The sequence below is a fragment of the Typopeltis vanoorti genome, chromosome 20, assembly GCF_054136105.1.
Source record: "Typopeltis vanoorti isolate ZY-2024b chromosome 20, IOZ_Tvanoo_1.0, whole genome shotgun sequence".
NCBI classification, from domain to species: Eukaryota; Metazoa; Arthropoda; class Arachnida; order Uropygi; family Thelyphonidae; genus Typopeltis; species Typopeltis vanoorti.
This window is the reverse complement of record NC_143568.1, coordinates 11784369-11806482: the sequence shown is the minus strand read 5'-3', so window position 1 is coordinate 11806482 and position 22114 is coordinate 11784369. Positions and strand designations below refer to the sequence as shown.

Genomic DNA, 22114 nt, shown 5'->3' with positions numbered 1-22114 from the left:
GACAGCTTGCAGGTAGAGATTAGATGCAATTGCTGTAACTGTCACAAAAGAAAAAGGTGCTATATTCAAGTGGTTTCTGATACGAGACCATTTTAAAGGTGATCCTCTTTAGCAAATAAAAAAAGTAAAGAGAAAAAATATCGCGCATGCGTTCTGGAAAATTACTGTAGTTTCTTTTTGTTTCCATAAAATATTGTGTTCTTTTCTGCGATTATTGGAGTCGTTGCAGTGGCATCTGAATGCTATTGAGCAGATTAAATATGTTGTCTGTTGTCACGTGAACAAGTGGGGCGTTCTCTGAACCAATCAATGAATCCCTTGATGGTATCGGAATGTGGCAAGAGATCTGCCAAAGCTGACTGTTTCCACTACTCTCGTGTGTGTGTGTGTGTGTGTGTGTGTGTGTGTGTGTGTGTGTGTGTGTGTGTGTGTGTGTGTGTGTGTGTGTGTGTGTGTGTGTGTGTGTGTGACACCGAGCAACTATTTGCAGAAAATTATGTAGTCAAATAACCAAATATTCCTCAGGGCTGTTCAGTTTTTTTATTTCAAGCACGAAAAATTCGTCATATTCGTTCAATCAATTTCGAACCTCATAATTTAATTAAAGAAAGACTTCTCTTTCTGTGTGTGTGTGTGTGTGTGTGTGTGTGTGTGTGTGTGTGTGTGTGTGTGTGTGTGTGTGTGTGTGTGTGTGTGTGTGTGTGTGTGTGTGTGTGTGTGTGTGTGTGTGTGTGTGTCTGTGTGTGTGTGTGTGTGTCTAAGATGGAAGAAACGGTTTTCTCTGTGAAAAATATTAAATTTTTAATATCGCCCCAATTGCAATCCACTGAGAATGAACTAAGTGCCACGAGAGAGAGAGAGAGGTGGATGCAAAAATTAAATGAAGTTTATCTAAACTATATAAAACTCTGAAGATTTATCGGTTGCTAAATGTCAGCATATGTTTGTGAAATCGACTGAAAATGCATTTCTTCATCAATCGATACAAAAAAGCTTGTAATCGCGTGAAAGTTATTACAAGCGAGCACGAAAAAAAAAACGACCAAGGTTACTTCATCTTATTGAATTGTATGCAAATGCTTCTTTGTTTTAGCTTTGTTAAAATGTCAATGGTCGCCATATATCACTTCGCATACAGAAATACTTACCAAGCAAAGCTCGGGTTATAGTCTTTCTATATAAGGAAAGGTTGTTTGTTTGCAGACGGATGTGAAATTATGCTTCCATAGCAACCATAGTTTCTCATTTGCTGATAGCAATGCGTTCATGTTTCTACTGTGGTATTAAAAATAGCATCAATAAATGAGGAGGTTCTTTTTTATTAAGTATTTTTGCTGATGGAGGTTTGATAACTGTAAGTAAATTAAGCTAATTAATTATGCTGTTCTGCAATAGGATGGAGTTTTATCGGCGAAAAGTCATATTTTCAGAGTGAGCACCGCTTACCATTTTTAATCTCCGAGTTCTACTTTTATATAATCAAAGCACACGTAATGGAGAGTTTTTATTTAATTAATTTAACTTTATTTTTTTAATATTTTTAATTTTAAATTTATTTTTTAATTTTACATTTATTTTTAATTTAATTTAATTTTAAATTTAATTTTTTTATTTTAATTTTTTTTAATTTTTAATTTTAAATTTCATTTTTTAATTTTACTTTTACTTTTTAATTTTAAATTTATTTTTAATTTAATTTTTTTCATTTTAAATTTAATTTTTTTATTTTAATTTTAATTTTTTTAAATTTAAATTTTGATTTTTCAGTTTTAATTTTTAATTTTAATTTTAATTTTAATTTTAATTTTAATTTTAATTTTAAATTCATTTTTTAATTTTTAATTTAATTTAATTTAATGTTAATTAATTTAATGGAGAGTGATTAATTTATGTTAGAGGAAGGAATGACCACCTGGGCTGTGATATTTATCCATCGGACTTCATTCCTTGAGGAAACATGTTCGGTCTTGTATCAAATTCGGTCTTGACAGAATATACCACCTTAAATGTGTTCAAATTACTGGCAATCCTTCTCAATGTTCGGCTAGTTTGGTTGTAATAACTACCGAAGAGACTAAATATAGTGGACCAATGTATCATCGTATCAGAAATTGGATTCGAACCAAGGTTTTTCCAAATCATAGATAGAATTTTGCATCATGAATTTGCCATCCAATTGTTGGTGGATGAAGAATAGCCATTGTTATTGACAACAATCCACTGCAAAATGATTATAATACTTCGTAAAATATTAATGGCTTTGAGATTTATACTGTCAAATGAATCCCCCATCGAGTCGTTTCTATGGTGACTTGTAATCTCAGATGTACATTATTTGTAATTGTAATTATAATTTCTTTTTAAAAAAATTGACGCACCAGATGTTATACTGTTGGACTCTTTGTTTGTTTAGATAAATCTGTTATGTTGTATTATGACGTGGAAGGAGGGGGTGAATTAGACAGAATAAATCTCAAAGTCATCTCTATAGGAATAGAGATGACTTTGAGATTATAGAGTCGTGTTTTTATAACGTGCGTTCAGCATAGTAGAAGAAGAAAAAATAACCATGTAAATCAAAATCTTCTGGAACGATATGAATACAGAAAAGGAAAAAGAACACAAAATCCTCGAATCATTTTAATCTTTTTATTTAAAAAAAAGAATGTTGAAATTGTAACGATATACTCTTTTAACTCATCCTTAACTCGCTATTTTAATATACCTTTGGAAGCCCAAATAGTCGTGTATTCTTCATTGTGTACCAACTATGGACGGCATAATCATCATCGTTATCATCTGTGATTCTAACATGCACTTAAGCGCCCACGAAATCCAAGTATCCTTGGAATTCGTAACCATAATTCGAGCATAAAGTAGTTTAGCCCTATAAGTGTTCTTTTGTCTGTAAACTGCGTGTACGGACTGTATAGTACTATCATCACATTCTGTCCATGTGGGTAGTCGAGTGCGTACGCATAGGAGTGGACCACTTAGTAACAAAACTAAGAGATTATTATTATTATTATTATTATTATTATTATTATTATTATTATTATTAACCAAGACCTCATGGAGTCAAAGACTCATCTGGGAGGTCCTTTTATCACACACCCATCTCATCATACCGTGTCTTAAACACACTCAAACTCCTTGCAGACACCACACTCTCAGGCAAGGCATTCCAATCATTCACAACTCTGCACGAAAAAAACCTGCCTCTCACTCCCCTACTCACACCCTCTTTATACAGTTTCCAGGGATGACCTCTGGTTCTCCCCCGATCTCCCACTATTCTCTGTAGAACTTCTCCACCATTGATCCTATAACAACCCCTTACCAACTTGTAGGTCTCTATCATATCTCCCTTCTTCCTCCTCTCAACCAGACTCTGCAAATTACATCTTCTCAATCTTTCCTCATACTCAATATTCCAGAGGTCAGAAACAACCTTCGTCAGTCGCCTTTGGACCTTTTCCAACATCTCTTCATCCTTCTGAAAACCCGGTGACCAAATCTGGGCACAATAGTCCATGTGTGGCCTAATCAAAGCCTTATACAATGGAACAAGAATCTCCCTTCTTCTACACGTCAGTGTCCTCCGCATTATTCCCAGAAGCCTTTGTGTTGTCTTCACAATTTTGGCGATGTGTCCCTGAATTTCAGATCCTTATCCACTATCACCCCCAGATCTCTTATTTCCACTACCTCCAACAATATATTCTCACCAAGCATAAATTCTGCATCCCATCTTTATTTTCCAAATTTTAAAACCTTACATTTTGCAACATTGAACTCACATCCCCATTTCCATGCCCAATCACTCAAATTATTCAAGTCTTCTTGCAAGGCCACAACATCTTCACTACTCTTTATGGTTCGTCCCAACTTTGCATCATCCTCAAACAACTGAATATCTCCATCTAAATCTTCACCAATATCATTAACATATAAGTTAAACAGTAATGGCCCCAAAACAGATCCCTGAGGCACTCCGCTAGAGACCCTCCCTTTCCTCGCATTGCTCCCCCATACACAACTTGTTGATACCTATCAGACAGCCAATCTCCAATCCAATGCACCAATCTAATATCCAACCTCATCTGCTCTAGTTTGATTGTCAACTTATCATGAGGTACTCTATCAAAAGCCTTTGCGAAATCCAAGTATATTAATGTGTATCCTTTTCCTCTGTCCACGGAAGCAGTCACTTTATTGTAATAAGTAAGTAGATTACTAAAACATGACCTCCCTTTAGCAAATCTATGCTGTCCATCAAAGATAATACCATTGTTGTCAACCCAACTCTGGATCCTAGTTCTCACAAGCTTCTCCAGCAACTTAACCACAACACCCGACACACAGATAGGCCTATAGTTTGATGCTTGAGTTCGATCACCTCCTTTATGAAGTGGCACAATCTTGCCCTCCTTCCACTCCTTAGGAACTTGATCAAGTGCAAGACTCGTATTAAAAAAAATATGTCAAGGCAGGTGTCAACTCCCTGGCACATTCCTTCAGAATACACGGTGATATATTATCAAGCCCCACAGCCTTATTTACATCTAGTTTACTCAACTCCCCAAACACCTCTTGCTCACCTACAGTCAGTCTCTCCTCCCCATCATCAACTGCTCTCAATCCCTCCATGAAGTCACATTCACAAGATTGAAAGATCTTTATGAACTGCTCATTAAGTATCTTCACCACACATTCTGCAACAGCTGTCTTTATACAATTTTCTCATATCCATGTCATCCATCCATAATCATTATTTCTTTTGCTAGCTACATATCAAAAGAACTCCTTCGGATTCTTTTTGATTTCATTAGCTAACTGCTGTTCATACCTCTCTTTAGCTACTCTCACCAACCAAGTCACCTTCCTTGCTTGGTCTTTGTAGACCTCATGGAATTGGTTATTTCTACTAGATAGTTTTTGAAAATACCCCAAGCTGCATTGATCTCTTTTCCAGCTAACTCCTCATTCCATGCAACACCCGCAAGCTGTCTCCTGAGCTCTTCATAATCACCCCCCTTGTAGTTCCACATATACCCTTTTCTTACAGAGGTTCTCACACTGCTGGCAACCACTCAGGTAATCACCTCATGGTCACTCTCATCAATTGGTGGGTGATTTGACACCTCATTTATAATTACATTCTCTGATGAGATGATCAAATTCAAGACCCTTAATCCTCGCGTGTCCTCTCTCTGTTACATACTGTCTGAGGTAGTTATCACTCAAAAACTCAAGAAACTCATTTTCTTTACTTCCGGTTGCTATCTCTTCATTCCAGTCTATATTGCCATAATTAAAATCACCCATAATGATCACCCTTTTCTTATTTGCTTGACTAATTTGATTATACATTTCACTATCACCACCATCCACATTACCAGGTCTATAACAACATTCCACCAAATATTGCCTCAAAACCACTGGCTCTATTTCGTTCTTGCATCTCTACTTTGTATGGACATAACTCTTTCTCTATCATCAATAGCACTCCCCCTCCCTTTTTACCCCTTCTATCGTCATGAAACACATCATACTACCCTTCCATTTCTATTCCTGTCAGGATGTCGTCCTCATCTAACCATGTCTCACTTATTCCAACAATTTTTGGGTGAATAGATGCAATTAATGCAATCATTTCATCTACCTTGTTTCTTATACTTTTAGCATTTGTATACAAACACAACAGCTCATTTATGGATCTACAGCTAGTTCCACTGATACCACTCACTCGATGTGATCTCTCCATGCTGGACTGGGGCCATTTCCCTTTCTGCTTCTTCATTTTAGAACCCTTTTCAATTCCATCTGTTTCCTCTTGATCCCTGGCCATCCCATTACTTTCCTGCCTACACATGCTCTCACCTCCTCTTGGAGCATCCACCTTTCTCACGCTGTATACCCCTGTCCACCCTGAGCCTCCCCGTTTCCCTGCTCCTCTTGCACACCCATTCTCTCATTTTCTATACTCATACCACTCACTTCCCCATTCATTTCCACTTCTTCAATCTCTCCTGCTCTTCCACATCACTCCCCTCTCGATCTGATTCATTCTCTCTATTCACTTCTCTACCTTCCAGCAGCAGTCTCTCCAAGCGACTCACACCATAACCACTCAAATGCAGTCCATCGCTCCCATACAGCTCACTTCGTCCCTCAAACTCATTCCACACATTAACAAACTGTACTCCCATCTCCTCACGCATTTCAGCCAGAATACCATTCATAATCCTTGCTCTCCACCTCATTTCACCACAATCATACCTAGGCAACACACTGACCACCCTTCCTGTCACATTATTCTCTTTTATCCCTGTAAGCAGCCTCTTGATATCCATTCTGACATGCTCTTTGTCCTCTGTCAAATCATTCGTACCGATTAAAACCATTAACTCCTTTGCTTGCTCCCTCCTCATATCCAATGCCTCACACAATCTTGTTGTGGTGGTGGTTATAGCCTTTCGACTGTTTAGGGGCAGCTATATTCGCCACCATCTAGGGAAATGACTATGGCATCACCTGTTGGGGTGGAGAGTATTACAACAATCTGCTTCCATTAATAAGAATACAAAACAGAATAATTAGAGCCATAACCACTACTAACTTCGCACATTCAACCAACGATCTGTTTGTCATGCATAATATTCTACCACTTCAGAAACTATATCTCTATGGTTGTCTATTATACGTAAAAAGGAACGCTGAAAGTTTCTTAGTATATAATGTAGACTATGGATTACGATGCGGCCGGAACATGCTGGTTCCGGCAAACAAAGAAATGTTTCATAAATCCTTCGAACACCTAGCGGCAAGCAGTTACAATAAACTCCCAAATGAAATCAAATCTATGACCTCAGCTTACGCATTTAGAAAAAGATTGAGAGACTACCTCATGGGACTAAACAATGTTGACAAATACTTTAAACATATAGTATAAGGGATCATTATAACGCACTTATCATATCCAATTAAGGTACCAATATACTAACTAGTTCATTCACTTAGGAGACTAATATATTTACATGTACATCAAATTAAACCGTGTAAGGTGAGCCCTCATAGATAAGGTCACGGGACTCGAAGTGACTGTTTCGAACTAATTTAATTCTCTACTAACCTGTATTGGCTACGGCCCTTGGTTACACATAAATACACAAACTAACTTTCTTTATCACGAAAACCAGCAACTTATTATAAACTACGAAATGTACTATCCGAAATGTATTTTACTCTATTTGTATATATAAGGAAACGTTTATTAACTGTAACAAAATAAATAGCCAAAAATAAGTGTAATTACCAACCGAAAATGATAGCAATACTTGAACTGTATTGTATAATATTGTACATTGAATTGTACAACTTAAATTATAATATAAATATCTTGTATACGTGATGGGAAACATAAATGACATAAACATAAACATAAATTTTTAACAGTTTAGATAATAAACTGTTAAAAAAAGGTGGTTTCTCTTACTATATACTATGACTGTGTCCTGTGGGTTCACGAGGCCGTTTTGCCTGCTTGCGGGATGAAACACCCCCTAGATAAATTGGGGGAAAAACCCTACTCTCCATGCCCAAGACCGACTAACTTGGCCATGGCTGATTCTTCAGATCCTCACGTCTCCGACGGGACTCGAACCTAGGACACTTCTTCCCCAGGCATGTAGTTGCGAAGCGGACAGCCACTGGGCTAGCCGCGCGGACTTACTTCTTTTAAGTATAACAAAAACCAAGAGAAATCGTGAAATCAGTGAAACATGGACTCGTCAGACATTTCCACATATTTAAGTGTGCGGTGTTCACCGACAAAATAAGTCACAAAGTTTTCTTAAGATCTTTAATTACTTTTTACACAACACCTGCCAGCCCATGGCGAACATTGATTGAGGAAAATCACATCCGGTGGTTGAATAAATGGAATTCCTATAATTTGTTAGCAAAATAGAGGTCGCTGTGTACAAACTGTTCTGCCAGCAAACGCCGGCACAAATCTCAAGTCTGTTTGGGTTTAGCAGAATTCAGTCTGATATTTTCGCACTGAGTGATCGTACTGGTGAATCGACACAGATAATTTTTGGCAGGAGTCCTTGAGCGCCCTCTATAGCTGGTGCGTAAACATACACAGTTGAATGTATTTTTGAACTCTTTTCGGAATTTACCTGCAATGAAAACACACAAATCATTCAGTACCAACCTTAATCATATTCCTACAGTTATAAAGCAGATGAAATAAAAGGTCAATAATTCTACGATCAAAAATATATAAAAGAAATCGATTGGTCAGGTTTAAGTTCGCAGTTATTAATTTATAAATGTGACAGCAGCAGGGGATGCTCGTACATAGGCACTGTGGAAATGCAGCACCCCCAATTTTTCTCGATATATAAATATATTTACTTAAATATAAAGAGCCAATAGGATTAATTTCGGCGATAACAGCATACATTTCCTAGGAAATGTGTTTTACATTATGCAAAATACCAAGAATAGCGATCAGAACTTCACCACCTTTGCTGGGAGTTACCCGAGTTTGTAATACGTACTACGGCTACTTGCATTAGCTCACGCTAGTAGTCACCGATACTTTTCTAGTTTACAATACTATATTCGGCATGAACCTCTCTGATTCCGATCTTTGAGTTTCTTATTCGGTTTTAAAACAATGTGGGATTTAATATCCCTTTAATTTAAATAAATATATTTATATTTGCTTCTAATATTTAATTTTATCATCACCAATCCTATACAATTCTCTTATTTTGTATAAAAAATGATAAAAATCCATCTTGTAACACTTAGGAGGGCGCTAGCAGCACTGTATTTACCACAGTGTCATATTGCTACGCGCACAAGCATATGCACGTCATAGTGAGCTGCGAGCTATTAGCGTAATGTGGCACTGTCCGTTGCGCAGTTCCACTGTTGTTTATGTGCAATTTGCGCCAGTAGTAGAGTGTTCGTAGTGCTTATCGTGTTTACTCCGTCTCTTTAAATATTTGGACATTACAATTAAAGACATAACATTTGTTATAGTTTTTATTTTAGAACATTATTGGGGTTATGATAATGGGTTTTATTTTTAAGTAATTTTGAATTATACCAAACTGTATAATTTTATCGGTAATAAAATATTTTTTCATGTTTAATTTTTTGTTTTAATTTTACCATAATTTTGATATTTTATCCAAACACGTATACACTACTGTACTTACAGTGTGTATGTAAATTTCGAAAGTTGCAGCATCCCCACGATTTCAAGCCACGAGCCGCCACTGGACACTAGCGACCCCTGGCAGTTAATTGGAATAAATACGTATTTTTAAACTGTTTAAAAGGAAAAAGCTATCTTTCATGCTAGCGAACACCACTAGAATATTATTGTAATCTATTTAAAATTATGAAATACATATAAGAGCTTCCAAAGTTCGGTTGGTTTCGATACAGTCCTTTGATTGGAAAGACTTGGGTTCGAACCCTGTCTATGAAGCGAAGAACCATTATCAGGTTTTTTTCAGTTAAAGTGAGTTGGACGGTGTCATAAGGAAGTGGAGGATTCGCTTCCAGATTCAATCTCTTATATCCCATATTGGATTCAAGAGAATTCAATGAATGGATGCATGCATTTATAATGCATGCATCCATTATTTATTATAAATTAATCATTAAAAATCTTTCATTTAATTACAGTCTATTTTGATTTTTACATGCTTAATGAGGCTTTAAAAATAATTCGATGAGTTAAACTTATTTTAATTTAATTTCGAATTAGCTTATTGAATTCGAATTGAATAAGCTTATTATAAGTTATAGGTTATAACTGAAAATTATAAAAAATGGATAAAATATGTATTTATAAAATAAAAGGCAAATAAATAATATGCATTATTAAAATATTTAAAAATTAATATAAAAATAAAAAAAATCCATATACAACCATATATAACTTACACAAAAATTAAAATTAAGTCAAATTTAAATTAAAACAATGTTTTAATTTAAACATTCTGTTTTAGAATTTAGTAATGATTAAATTTATATATTAAAAAGATAAAACTTCGAACAACTTACCGTTCATGAAGTTATAAATAAGTGGATTGACGGCGCTGTTCGCATAGCAGAGCCAATGAGAGACTAGCGAAGCCACAGTGGTGGCATCTGTTTGGGGAAGACCAGTCGTATACCTTGAAAAAATAATAAAGATTACACGTTTGCGTTCTTTTATACGAACAGTTGCAATTCAGCTCATTTAAACGCATAATAAAAGCATATCAAAATTCTAAAACTTCATTGCGCCTATTTCGTTCTGGAGTACGTAGCGTGCATGTATATCATTAATGGAAGAATGACGTCATTAAGGATGACGCCATTCTTCCATATTGAGCACCATATCAATTCTGTATAACGACAGTATTTTTTCACTACAAATTCCATTGACAGTTTTTTTCTGAAACGTTTCTGGCCACGAGATTATTTTAGTATGTTACGTGATTTTACATACGACCTTAACAAGCTAATATAGTTCAATAATGCTATTGATCGAATGTAATTGAGACATTAATTAAAAGTAATCAAAACCATATGCAAAACTCTGCAAGTTAATTATCCCAAATTAATGTAATTAATGAACAGCCGACACTCATAGCAGTTATCGTCCAGTGATGCAGAAATATCAGATGAATCGCTTTTCCGTGTTGACCTGCGCGGTACAGTGTGAAAAGACTTCTGCTCATCGTCCATCCCGTCTGCCCATCTGTTGGTCTGGTGGACCGAGTGGTTAGCACTTTGGCTCTCCAACCAACAGGCTCAGGATTCCAATCTACCTACGACATGGATGTCTGAGAATTTTTTTGGGTGGGAGATGAACAGTAGTCTCATGTCAGGCGTTCATCGCCATGTAAACGATGCAAAACAGCAAGCTTTGAGTCTTCCCTTTTAAATGAAGTTTGCGTGACACGAATAGACAACTATGACACAAAAAAGGTCATGTAAAAGGTCATCCCGTGACGAAATTGGATGCGTTAGTCATTTCTTCTATTGACGTTATAATTATCCTCAAAGGTGATCTATAGGGTTTAAATCTGATTCTCTCTCCTAGTTAGTCCACCTTAATATTTTATCCTAACCTTTAATTATAGTCAGTTCAAGTTCGGTGTTGTTATTATTGCTTCTTCTGTAAAGAAATACAAATTCATTTGACTTCGTACCTCTCTCTCTCTCTCTCTCTCTTATTTAATTAATCTGATATTTTCATGCTATATATATGCAATGGTTTCTACCATTTTATGTTAAGTATACCAACAATGAGACACATCCAAGTTAATGACATTCCTTCTCAAAATTTATCACCTCATTAAATCGTCTACGTGATCCTATTAACTGTAACTTCCTGGTAATAAATCAATTCTGTTTGCTTAATGAGTGTTTATGAGGCTTTTTTTAATTAAATGTCTTTGTTTTCAATTATAGTTTTTGCTGTCAAGTGCACCCAAACGATTTTGTTAACAATAAAATTATTGAGTGAAATTTATTCCTTAGTGAAACTTGAAAACAAATGAAATGAATAAAAACCAGAAATTAGTTGAATTGTTGATCGCGTGCAATGCGTAATTTTAATAACGAAATGTATAAAGAGCGAGAAATAGTTAAATTGGTGATCGCGCGCTAAAAAATGGACAATCGAAATACACAACGAACGCGAGAAATAGTTGATAATGGCACTACGCATACTTTTAATAATGAAATATACAAAGAGCGAGAAATAGTTGAATTGTTGATCGCGTGCAATGAGTAATATTAATGATGAAATGTACTCGTACAAAGAGCGAAAATACTTCAATTGTTGATTTCATTCTATGCGTAGTTTTAATAATGAAATATACAAAGAGCGAGAAATAGTTGAATTGTTGATCGCGTGCAATGCGTAATATTAATGATGAAATGTACTCGGACAAAGAGCGAAAATAGTTCAATTGTTGATTTCATTCTATGCGTAGTTTTAATAATGAAATGTACAAAGAGCAACAAATAGTTAATCATTGATTGCACACTAAGAAATATACAATAGAAATCTACAATGAGCGAAAAATAGTTGGTGTGCTATGCATACTTTTAATAATGAAAAATACAAAGAGCGAGAAATACTTGAATTGATGATCGCGTGCTCTACTTTAATAATGGAATTCAACATGAAAATACATTAGATAAACTACATCAGTTTTGGAAAAGATGTTAGTTTCCAGCTCTAACACGTAACAAACAATGTTTTTCAATTTATGGAAGTATAATTTAGAATTCTGCATTGAGAAAACTTTTAGATTTTATTTCTATCTTTCCCTAACTGTGGATAAAGTTTTCAAAAGTAAAGAAAACTCCGAAAAAATGCAAAATACCCACAATTTATAAATCTTTTCCCCTAGTGCAATAATAGTATGCAAATTTATGAGAAATTTAAGTTGTGGAAACATTTTCAAAGCGATCAATAAGCTCTAGAAGCTTCTTGTAAGAATGCTTGACGTTGCCAAAATTAATGATTTTGGTGCACAGAAGCAAAAAGTGAAAATAAAATAAAAAAAAGAAGTGTAAGTAGGCAATGGATAATGTCCACATCATACAATTATCCCTTCTTCGTTTAATCACTGTATTCTTTGTCAGGAGATCTTGTTCGTTATCAGGTTACTGCAGACTTCCACTATTACATCCCAAGTCTAGACTTACGTGGAGCATAGACTTACATCCCAAGTCTATGTTCCAAAGGTTTCTCGTATTAATCGAAAAAACAACAATAATAATTCACTGTGTGGTAATAATGCCTTTTCCGATATTACTTTTTTTTATGAAAACAATTACATTATGACGTCACAGTAATCAACCAACGTGTTGGTTGATTACCGTGACGTATTTTAAAAAAATAACAATACGGATGGCCTGCCTACCTGAGCGTATTGATGAGATGCACTGGTAGATAGCAGAGTCCAAACATCACTACCACGGCAATCAACATCTTAGCTGCTTTTCTACGCGAACGAACTTGTCCTTCATAGGGGGCGCTAGTTGTTACGATCCGAATAGCTCCATTTCTACCGGCTTTTTTAACGACAGCTTATGAATCGGAAAATACGATTAAAAATGAATCAATTTACTAATATTATAGTCTATTTCTGTCTAAAATACTTAATTTTAATTCAACATTTAAATTTTAAATTTCTGTGAGTTTTGGAGTTATGATAATTCAACAGGCGAAAGTTTAAGTACATAACAAAAACAAAAATAAAATATTATAAAATAAAATAAAAATAAATTAATATTAAATTAAAATAAAGGCAAACCTTTAATTTGTTTATGTTCGAGCGTTTCATTATAGTGGATGATTACGATAATTTATCAAAAAATAAATAAATAAATAAATAAATAAATTCTAAAATAAATTCTAAAAATTTATTTTTCGAATTTTTATACTCTGTTACGTACTTCATGTTTTTTTTCAAATAAAGTAAAAAATAATCCATAGTTTTGAAGGAGTTGGTAAGGATAGATTCAGGAATCTCTGAAGTGAACTGTTCAAAAAAATATTTAAGTAATAAAGTATTAAATATTACGAAAATTAAAATAAATTATTAAAAAAATTTTGATTATTGACTAATAAATTCATCAGGAAATCAAGATTAAAATAAATTATTCTTTCGACTCACTTCGTTATTATTTACGTAAATCAACCGTTTTAAGCTGGACAGATTTTGATGGAATTTGGTACTTGATACTTTAATTTTAATTTTAAAATTGCATGAAATGGCGCTGATGTGGTTGAACGAAAATAGTTCTTCAAAAGTACACTGATCGCAACATCAATTTCAATTCGTAATAAATAAATATAAATATATATAAAAAACAATAAAAGTAAATTGAAAATTGCTTAATTAAAGTTGCAGTAAATTATTTTCGATATTTTTCACCATTTATGTAAATGAAAAACGAGAACTGTTACTGATATTTGCTTTTATATTCCAATTCAGTTCTTTTTTTCAAATTTAAAGACATCGTTTATTATGTCTTTTCTTTTTCTTTATACGAAGTCTTTGTTGCTTGTTTAGATAGCCTTAACTGACATCTCCTTTTCGGGAGTTACTTTTAACTTTCTTTTTCAGGCACCTTTTGTCCGCACTTCCTTCCCTAATCAACATAACTTCGAAGGAAATGTCTTCTATTTTTTTTACTTTCAACGATAAACACAATTAAGCAGTAAATGATGCAAAAACGAGGCCATTGTGTAATAGCGAATAACAAGAATCTATTTATGAACTGGCATCTTAGCTCATTTCTTAAGTGATTCCAAGTCCGATATGAACATTGGCCTTCCTACAACACTTGATTTGCTGCCAAAATCTTTCATGGCTGTTTTGCATCAAACGTGTTGGGTTGTCTCCGTGTATCGCTTGCGCATTTCGATTTTTTTCCCCCTTTATTCAGCGCTGTCTCGATCAGCGAAGTGATTTATCTTCGTGCTGCGCTCTATGCTAGAAAACAACTTGAGAATTTTTATTCCTTCTTTTGTTTGTTTTGGGCCATTATAATGGCTTCGTAAAACAGAACCGGTTGCCTAGGAAACCTATCGACACTGACGATTAATACTCCCGGTAATGAATTTCCCTTGCAAAGGAAAACAGTGAATGCCTGTTTGTTGATAAACTCGCCCATCAACACTCTTTCATGGAATAGAGTAGATGCAAAAAGAAACAAAAAAAGAAAATGAAAATACATGATATGGCAAGAAAGGGAGAGAAACTTAAGAAAATAATAATCAGGAAAGAGAATTATTCTATAAAAATAGAAAGAAATTAGAAAAAATAAATAAAAAACAAGGAAATGTACAAAACAGAAGAGAAACTTGCATATAACTACATAAAAACAGAGCAGACGACAAATAGCAACAATACAGCATAAAGAAAAAACGCAGATGAATAATCGGGAAATAACAACAATGGTATAATATTGTTATTTCTTGTTTTACATTATCTTTCTCGTTCAGCAGAAATTTACATTGCACGCTCATATGTGCCAATCGAAACAATTTAAAGAAACAGACAAGTTTCATAAGCATGATAAATCAATAATAGCTAATTTTTTTTACATATACTAGTGCAATCGATTATAAATATAACATTCATTGTTAAAGCCAGTTTTGATCATTTAGTACTCTAAGCATCATTAATATCGCAATGTCAGAACACTCGATCCACTAGGACTCATTGCGCATGCTTGTATCTTAATAATCGTGTCCTATGGCGGATATTTAACCAGAGAGGATAAGAGAAATGAATTTTTCTTTATTGACTGCTCTATCCGTAATGTAATGGCAGAGGAAGACAAATAATCGGATGTTTGTTTTAGCTGTGACGATTAATCAGGGCTTATTGTTTGCACAGAAAGAGCCACCTGGGGAGAACAAGTATTACAAGAGCGACAGATATCGAACGCATAGCTGGGAACACACACAGATGGAGAGTGCTGGAAATAATCACATTTTTATGATTATGTGCCAGATGCTATCTAGTGGCTACGGTAACTTGGGTTTACGTGGGGCTGGGGGTGGGAAGATGGTCATGAAGAACACTAAAAGACGTCCTCTAACAGTAGCTTTTTTTTTCTTTCTTTTTTGTGTCAACTTCTGTAGTACAGTTTGTTAGATTAAAAGAAATAGAAGATAAATGTCTCTGCGCATGCGCAGTAATATATTTTTTTTAACCGTCATTGACGTCATACTTACCAGATCTTATTTGTTGCTGTGTTTCTCCTGTTCCTGGAATTTGCTTGTTCCATAGCACTTTAGCGATCTGATAGTAAGCGACGGACATCAATCCAAACGGTGCTACGTAAAGCAAGAGAACGATAATCAGTTGGTAGATCCGAGTATGTTCGTCACTCCAGGTGTACGCACAGTCCGTTAAGTAGTGTGTGTCCACTTGCAGATCAGGATTGCGATGGGTGTCTAAGACCAGTGCGTCGGGTAGAACAAGGAGGATTGAAGTCGTCCATATTAAAAATATAGCTGTCTTAGCTCTACTTGACGTGCTTTTAAAGCGAAGGGGGTAGCAGATGGCATACCAGCGATCGATCGAGATAAAGGTCAGGGTCAGGACGCTCACCGACACGGAAACGCTCTGAAATAAATAAATATAAGGACGAAAATAATAAATTAAATTATTTTGATAAAGTTAAATAAGAAACAGGAAAGAATAAAATAATAATAAATAAAATAACAATAAATGAATAATGAAATAACAATTAATAATAAAATAACAAAAAATAATAATAATTAATAATAATAAAATGAAAAATAAAATAACAATTAATAATAAAAACATAAAATAAAATAAGTAAACAATGAAATAATAATTAATAATAAAATAACAAAAAATAAAATGCAATTAATAATAATAATAAAAATAAAAATGAATAAACAATGAAATAACAATTAATAATAAAATAACAAAAATAGCAAGAATAAACAATGAAATAACAATTAATTATAAAGTAATGTAAGAATTAATAATAAGATAACAGTAAAGAGTAAATTAATTTATTAATTCGGTTAATTAAAAATTAAAAATAATTTCGCGTCCAATATATTGCTTTTCGGTTGCTAATTAAAGTAGTCACGTGGCCAATTTGAATGAATGAAATATACGAGTCCAACAATGTTGGACTTATTATTGTGCAACATAACATTAGCTAAAGTAAAACTATCGGTTTATGGTGTAACAGATTTCTGTTTATATTGAGAGATTAGTGACAGACGGATGTAGCAATATATTTTTTATTAATAAGCCATTTCTTCTGCTTATTCCAAAAATTATGCTTTTATCACACAGTAAGAAATTGGAAAGAATAAAACCATCATGGCGATTATTCTTTTTATAAGCTCTGCAACTAACCCGTTTCCTAGCAACGAAGATATAAAAAGGTCTTTTGCTGATACTGCGATCAATGATGGCACTGACTGGTCAGCCAATATAAAAGAACGGATAACTTTTGAAAAGTGAAGCGAAGGTAGAGAATTTTCTACGGTGAGGGTCACGTCTCTAAAAAGTAAGTTTCTTGGTGCATCAAAGAATATCTGTGGTAGTTTGCTGCGATGTGAATGGCATTCATAGTTTGAAAAAAAAAATCAGCCTAACCCCCTTCTGACCTTAGCTGATAAAATGACGGAGAACATCGTAAGAACGACCCACGAATATATACACGATAGTGTGTGCACGGCTACTGGCATGGAAGGGGAAGTCCGGCTGCACTTTTAGGCTATTGATATTGCTTTCTCAAATAGCTGGTTCGATGCAAAGAAGAGTTTAGAATAGCGCGCGCGCGCGCACACGCACACGTATACACAAGTACTGCTCTAAGAAGACGAAAGCGTACCGAGTTTTGTTGTGTTCACAGAAGAGCAATAATAATACGACTACCAGCTGTCTCGGATTGAACAGTGTTCGATCATGACTTAGCTCAATACGCTATGGATTCACTGACTGAATCCTGTTACACGTTATGGTTGATCGCAATACAATGGAAGTTGAGAGTTTAGAATTGTATATATTGGGTGCCTGAATTCATTTTATACAGTTCGTGATTTTTTTTTTTGTTTTTTTACATAAGAAAATCATAACATCTATAACTTTATTTGTTAGTTGTTTTCATTCTTCTTCTTCGTCTTCTTCTGAAGCTTGTGCCACTTAAGTAAGGTCGCTGTTGTTGATGAGTCTCCTCCACATCCTCTTGTCTTGGGCTGTAACCACATCCTCAAGTCTTCTTCCACCAGCTCCCCTCCATCTCTTCTTCGACTGCCCGCGCTTCCTCCTCCTCCCCCGCACATCCATTGCATGACCTTTCTTCCCACATACTCGTTCTCCCTACATGTCACATGACCAAACCATCTCAAACCTTGCCTTCTGTATCTTCGCTCCCAAGTTCGTAACTTTCCCCATTTCCCTTACACAGTCATTTCTCAGATGATCCTTTCTGGTCACACTGCACATCCGCCTAAGCATCCTCCATCCTTCGGATGTTATTTTTCCTCAGGGCCATAGTTTCCATAGCATACGTCATAGCTGGTCCCACTACTGTCTTGTAGATTTTGCCTTTTAGATTAATCAGCACCCTCTTATCGCATAGTACCATCTCTCTCCAGTTCCTCCATCCTGCTTGTATCCTGCATCACACTTCCTTCTCTGCCTCGCCATCCTCTTCCACTGTTGACTCGAAGCACGTCAAGTTTCCTAACCTTCCTGATGACATTTCCTTTGAGCTCTACATCTATCTCCTGGCTGCCATCCACTTTGCAACACATATACTCTGTCTTTCATTCTATTAATATATTTAATTATTTTTTACCTAATAACGGTAAAAATAATTTCGTGAAAATAGGTTGATAATTATCAATAGATTATATATAATTACAGAGTTATATATAATTATATAATATCTCTATATAATATGAAAAGATAAGCCCAAATTTCAAACGTTTTTATGTCACGTCTTCATTGTTTTGAAACGTCCAACAATGTGTTTGCCTTCATGAGACAACAATTTGTTATTTTGTTTAAAAATATATATGATATATCGTTTCAGGATTACAACAATGAAACGCATTGTCGACCATCAGAACAGTTCGTGTTAGTATTCATTACTGGAATTAGTATAACGCGCATGTCATGACTGATTATATAGTAAATATTTTATTTTCATTAGTGATTTTGAATAATTAAAGTGAGGTTCATAAAGAACCGGCCTACCAGCCCGGAACTCAGGGGGGGGGGGGGGTTGGGAGCCGTACTAGGCTCTGCCACCAGGGGGGGGGGGCTAGTTTAATAAAAACCAAGTTTATATGAAATTACTTGGTATCTTGAATACATAATATACCCAAGTTAAAAAACTTTCTACATAAGTGTAACAAGTTAAAAATAAAGTGTAAACAGCATTTACACTTTATTTTTAACTTCATCATGCATGTGGAAATGTTCGTTAACATAATATTGATAGGTGATAGATGAAGTCCATCATACGAGGGAAAGACCCCCGCACTGCTAATTAGGAAATCATTTTTAAAAAGTTTAGTGTTTGGTATCCCCAGCATGGTTTCAAAAGTGTCTAGCCCTTAGTCCACTAGGAGTACTAATGTGCACGTACTATGGCTGCACGCCCAGCAACTGCAAAAGTAGATACCTTGTAATGGAGGAAGCTGAGTCCACCGGACGGTTTCTTTTCGAACTGGGAGATCCAGTGTTTGCATTACATTGCTTATTTTGCACAGAGGTATTCACTGTTGTGCAAAACATCCTTTCGCCACTGATGCTGAACTTTGTACTTAACATGGAAAGGCATGATGGACCAAATACGAGCATCTTTTTGCCTTCCGTGAAATCTCATTGGCGAGCGCGTACTTTCAAATGATCGGGATTTTAAAAAGTCCAGTACGCATCTGCAGGAATATGTGCATGTGATGACTTATTCACTGTATAATACTATAAATTCGTGAGATGTATGAAATCACGTATTTTTATACCTTTTCTTGTAAAAAATAATTTGGTTTAGGTACGTAAGAAATTGTTAGACCCAAAAGAAATTTAGACAACGTAATAACGAATATTTGAAATAGGGCTTTATTCAGTCGTCTACAAACAAAACATTACCAAATGTGCCTGATTTGCCAAAAAGTTTTTAAATGAATCTACGAAGCCTTCTAGACTTGAAGAATTTGGCAAAAGTTCATGCTGATAAAAAAAAAAAAAAAAAAAAAAAGGATTTATCGTGTTTTCAAGCACACGAAGAAAGATGTTTGAAACAACCGACATTGGAAGGATGTTTTACAGCATCCAAACTAGATGACGATGGATTGCGCGCCTCTTACAACATTTCGTTACTGATTGCTAAATCTGGAAAGCCGCATAATGTTGGTGAAGGGGTAATCCTACCAGCTGTCAGTGAGGTCATGCGCACTGTGCTGCACACGCCAGCCTCAGATACTAGCAAGAAAATTCCTTCCAGCAAAAATACAGTGCAACGAAGAATTGATGAAATGGCCCGGGATGTTGAAGATTCATTATGTGAGTATCAGAGGCGGCTCGTGCATAAGCACTGCGGAGCTGCAACCCCCCCCACTTGCCTCGATATATATATATATATATATATATATATATATATATATATATTTACATTTGTACGTTAAAAATACCAAGTAATTTTATAACCTTGGTGGTTTTAACCCTTTTTCCCAAGTAAGCAAACAGACAAGTAAGACAAGTGTGCGCCTGAACGTGGTTCAAGACTTATGGTGATGGTACAACACCAAGGCAACTCATGGTAAAGATGGATTAAGTTCTGATCACTTCCCTTAGTATTTCCTATAAATGTAAAACACATCTCCTAGGAGATGTATGATATTATACATTATAGGTGGGGTCACTATTCCCACCCGTTATATTTTTATATATAATATATCTAAATATATCTATTAATTTATTTATATTTGCTTTTAAAGTTTAATTTTATCATCCAAAATCCTATACAATTCTCTTATTTTGTATAAAAAATAATAAAAATCCATCTTGTAGCACTTGGGAGGGCGAAGGACGCTAGCAGCACTGTGTTTACCCAGTGTCATATTGCTACGCGCGCAAGCATATGCACGTCATAGTGAGATGTGAGCTATTAGCGTAATACGGCACTGTCCGTCGCGCAGTTCCACTGTTGTTTATATGCAGTTTGCGCCAGTAGTCGAGTGTTCGTAGTGCTTATCGTGTTTACTCCGTCTCTTTAAATATTTGGACATTACAATTAAGGACATAACATTTGTTAGAGTTTTTAATTTAGAACTTTATTGGGATTATGATAATGGATTTTATTTTTAAGTCATTTTGAATTATACCAAACTGTATAATTTTATCGATAATAAACAATATTTTTTCACGTTAATTTTTTTTTAAATTTTTACCATAATTTTGATATTTTATTCAAACACGTATACACTGTACTTGCAGTGTGTATGTATATTTCGAAAGTTGCATTACCCCCATGATTTCAAGCCACGAGCTTCTACTGGTGAGTATTTAAAAACAATCCAGCTCTCCACACAACTTGATGATCCAGTTTACCAGGAAATGAAGCCTTACTTTTTGAATATGTACGATACATAAAAGAAGAAAACATTTGCCAAGAATTATTATTTACTACAAATTTGCTAACTGACACTAAAGGAGAATCGATATTCCCTCCATATTGAAGGAGAAGAATTCATCGAGTTACCAAATCTGTGAACAGTGTGGAAAAATATGATGAAGATGTGCTCAGCTATTGTCAGCACTTTGAGGCTTTCCATTGTGATTTCAACTAACGATTTAAAGATATTCTCGAGATGAAAATAACCGATTTAGGAGCCGTTTTCAAGTACAAACACAGAGGAATTGAAAATTAAAATTCAATTGAGTTCTGTTGCAAAGCAGATGCCCATACTTTATTTTGAATTGTGGACTGTAGTAAAAAAGGTTTTAATCATTTCCCTCATCAGATTTAGTGGAACGTGGGTTCAGTAAGGTGACCAATCTTTTAACTAAAAATGAAGTCGACTCAAATAGTTGATCGCAGCGATATAAGAATGCTGGTGACAAATATAGAGCCAAATGTCAATAAACCGGTAGCAGTTCATCGTTCTCAATATTACTAATCGTTATTTAAGAGTTTATGTGCGATTTTTACAAATGTTCAATTTATGTTTGTTTTCTTAATTTTAATGGTGTTATTAAACTTTCATCTCCAATTTGTCCTAGGTTTACGTGCAATTTATGTTTACTTTGTTGATTTCAATAAATAGTTTTAAATGTTCTGTTCCAAGGTGTCTTATTTCCAAACTTCAAAAATGCATAATAAAAACGGAAATAAATTTGTTTCTGTATCTATCTGTCTATTGGCTTAATCAAGAACTGCTGATCCGATTTTCTTTTATATGTATCAGGTACAGCTGGTCAGGTCTTAGAAAATAGTTTCCAAGGGATGCTGAATATATTTTTTTCTTTTTTGGTAAACCGGAGTAGGCCAAATAAGGTTG

At 34.9% G+C, this 22114-nt stretch overlaps 1 protein-coding gene across 1 annotated transcript in view; it reads right to left on the bottom strand.

Annotated features, from left to right (window-relative positions):
• Positions 1-7850: 7850 nt before the first annotated feature.
• LOC150095228 (orexin receptor type 2-like) overlaps positions 7851-22114 on the bottom strand; it is a 107938-nt gene continuing 93674 nt past the window's right edge. Inside the window, exons 3-6 of the mRNA XM_090410195.1 lie at positions 15788-16181; positions 12960-13125; positions 10096-10208; positions 7851-8186 (exon numbers count right to left, since the gene is read on the bottom strand). Of these exons, the coding sequence (XP_090266321.1) occupies positions 8020-8186; positions 10096-10208; positions 12960-13125; positions 15788-16181 (840 nt within the window). The 3' untranslated portion in view covers positions 7851-8019. The remainder of the gene's footprint in view (positions 8187-10095; positions 10209-12959; positions 13126-15787; positions 16182-22114) is intronic.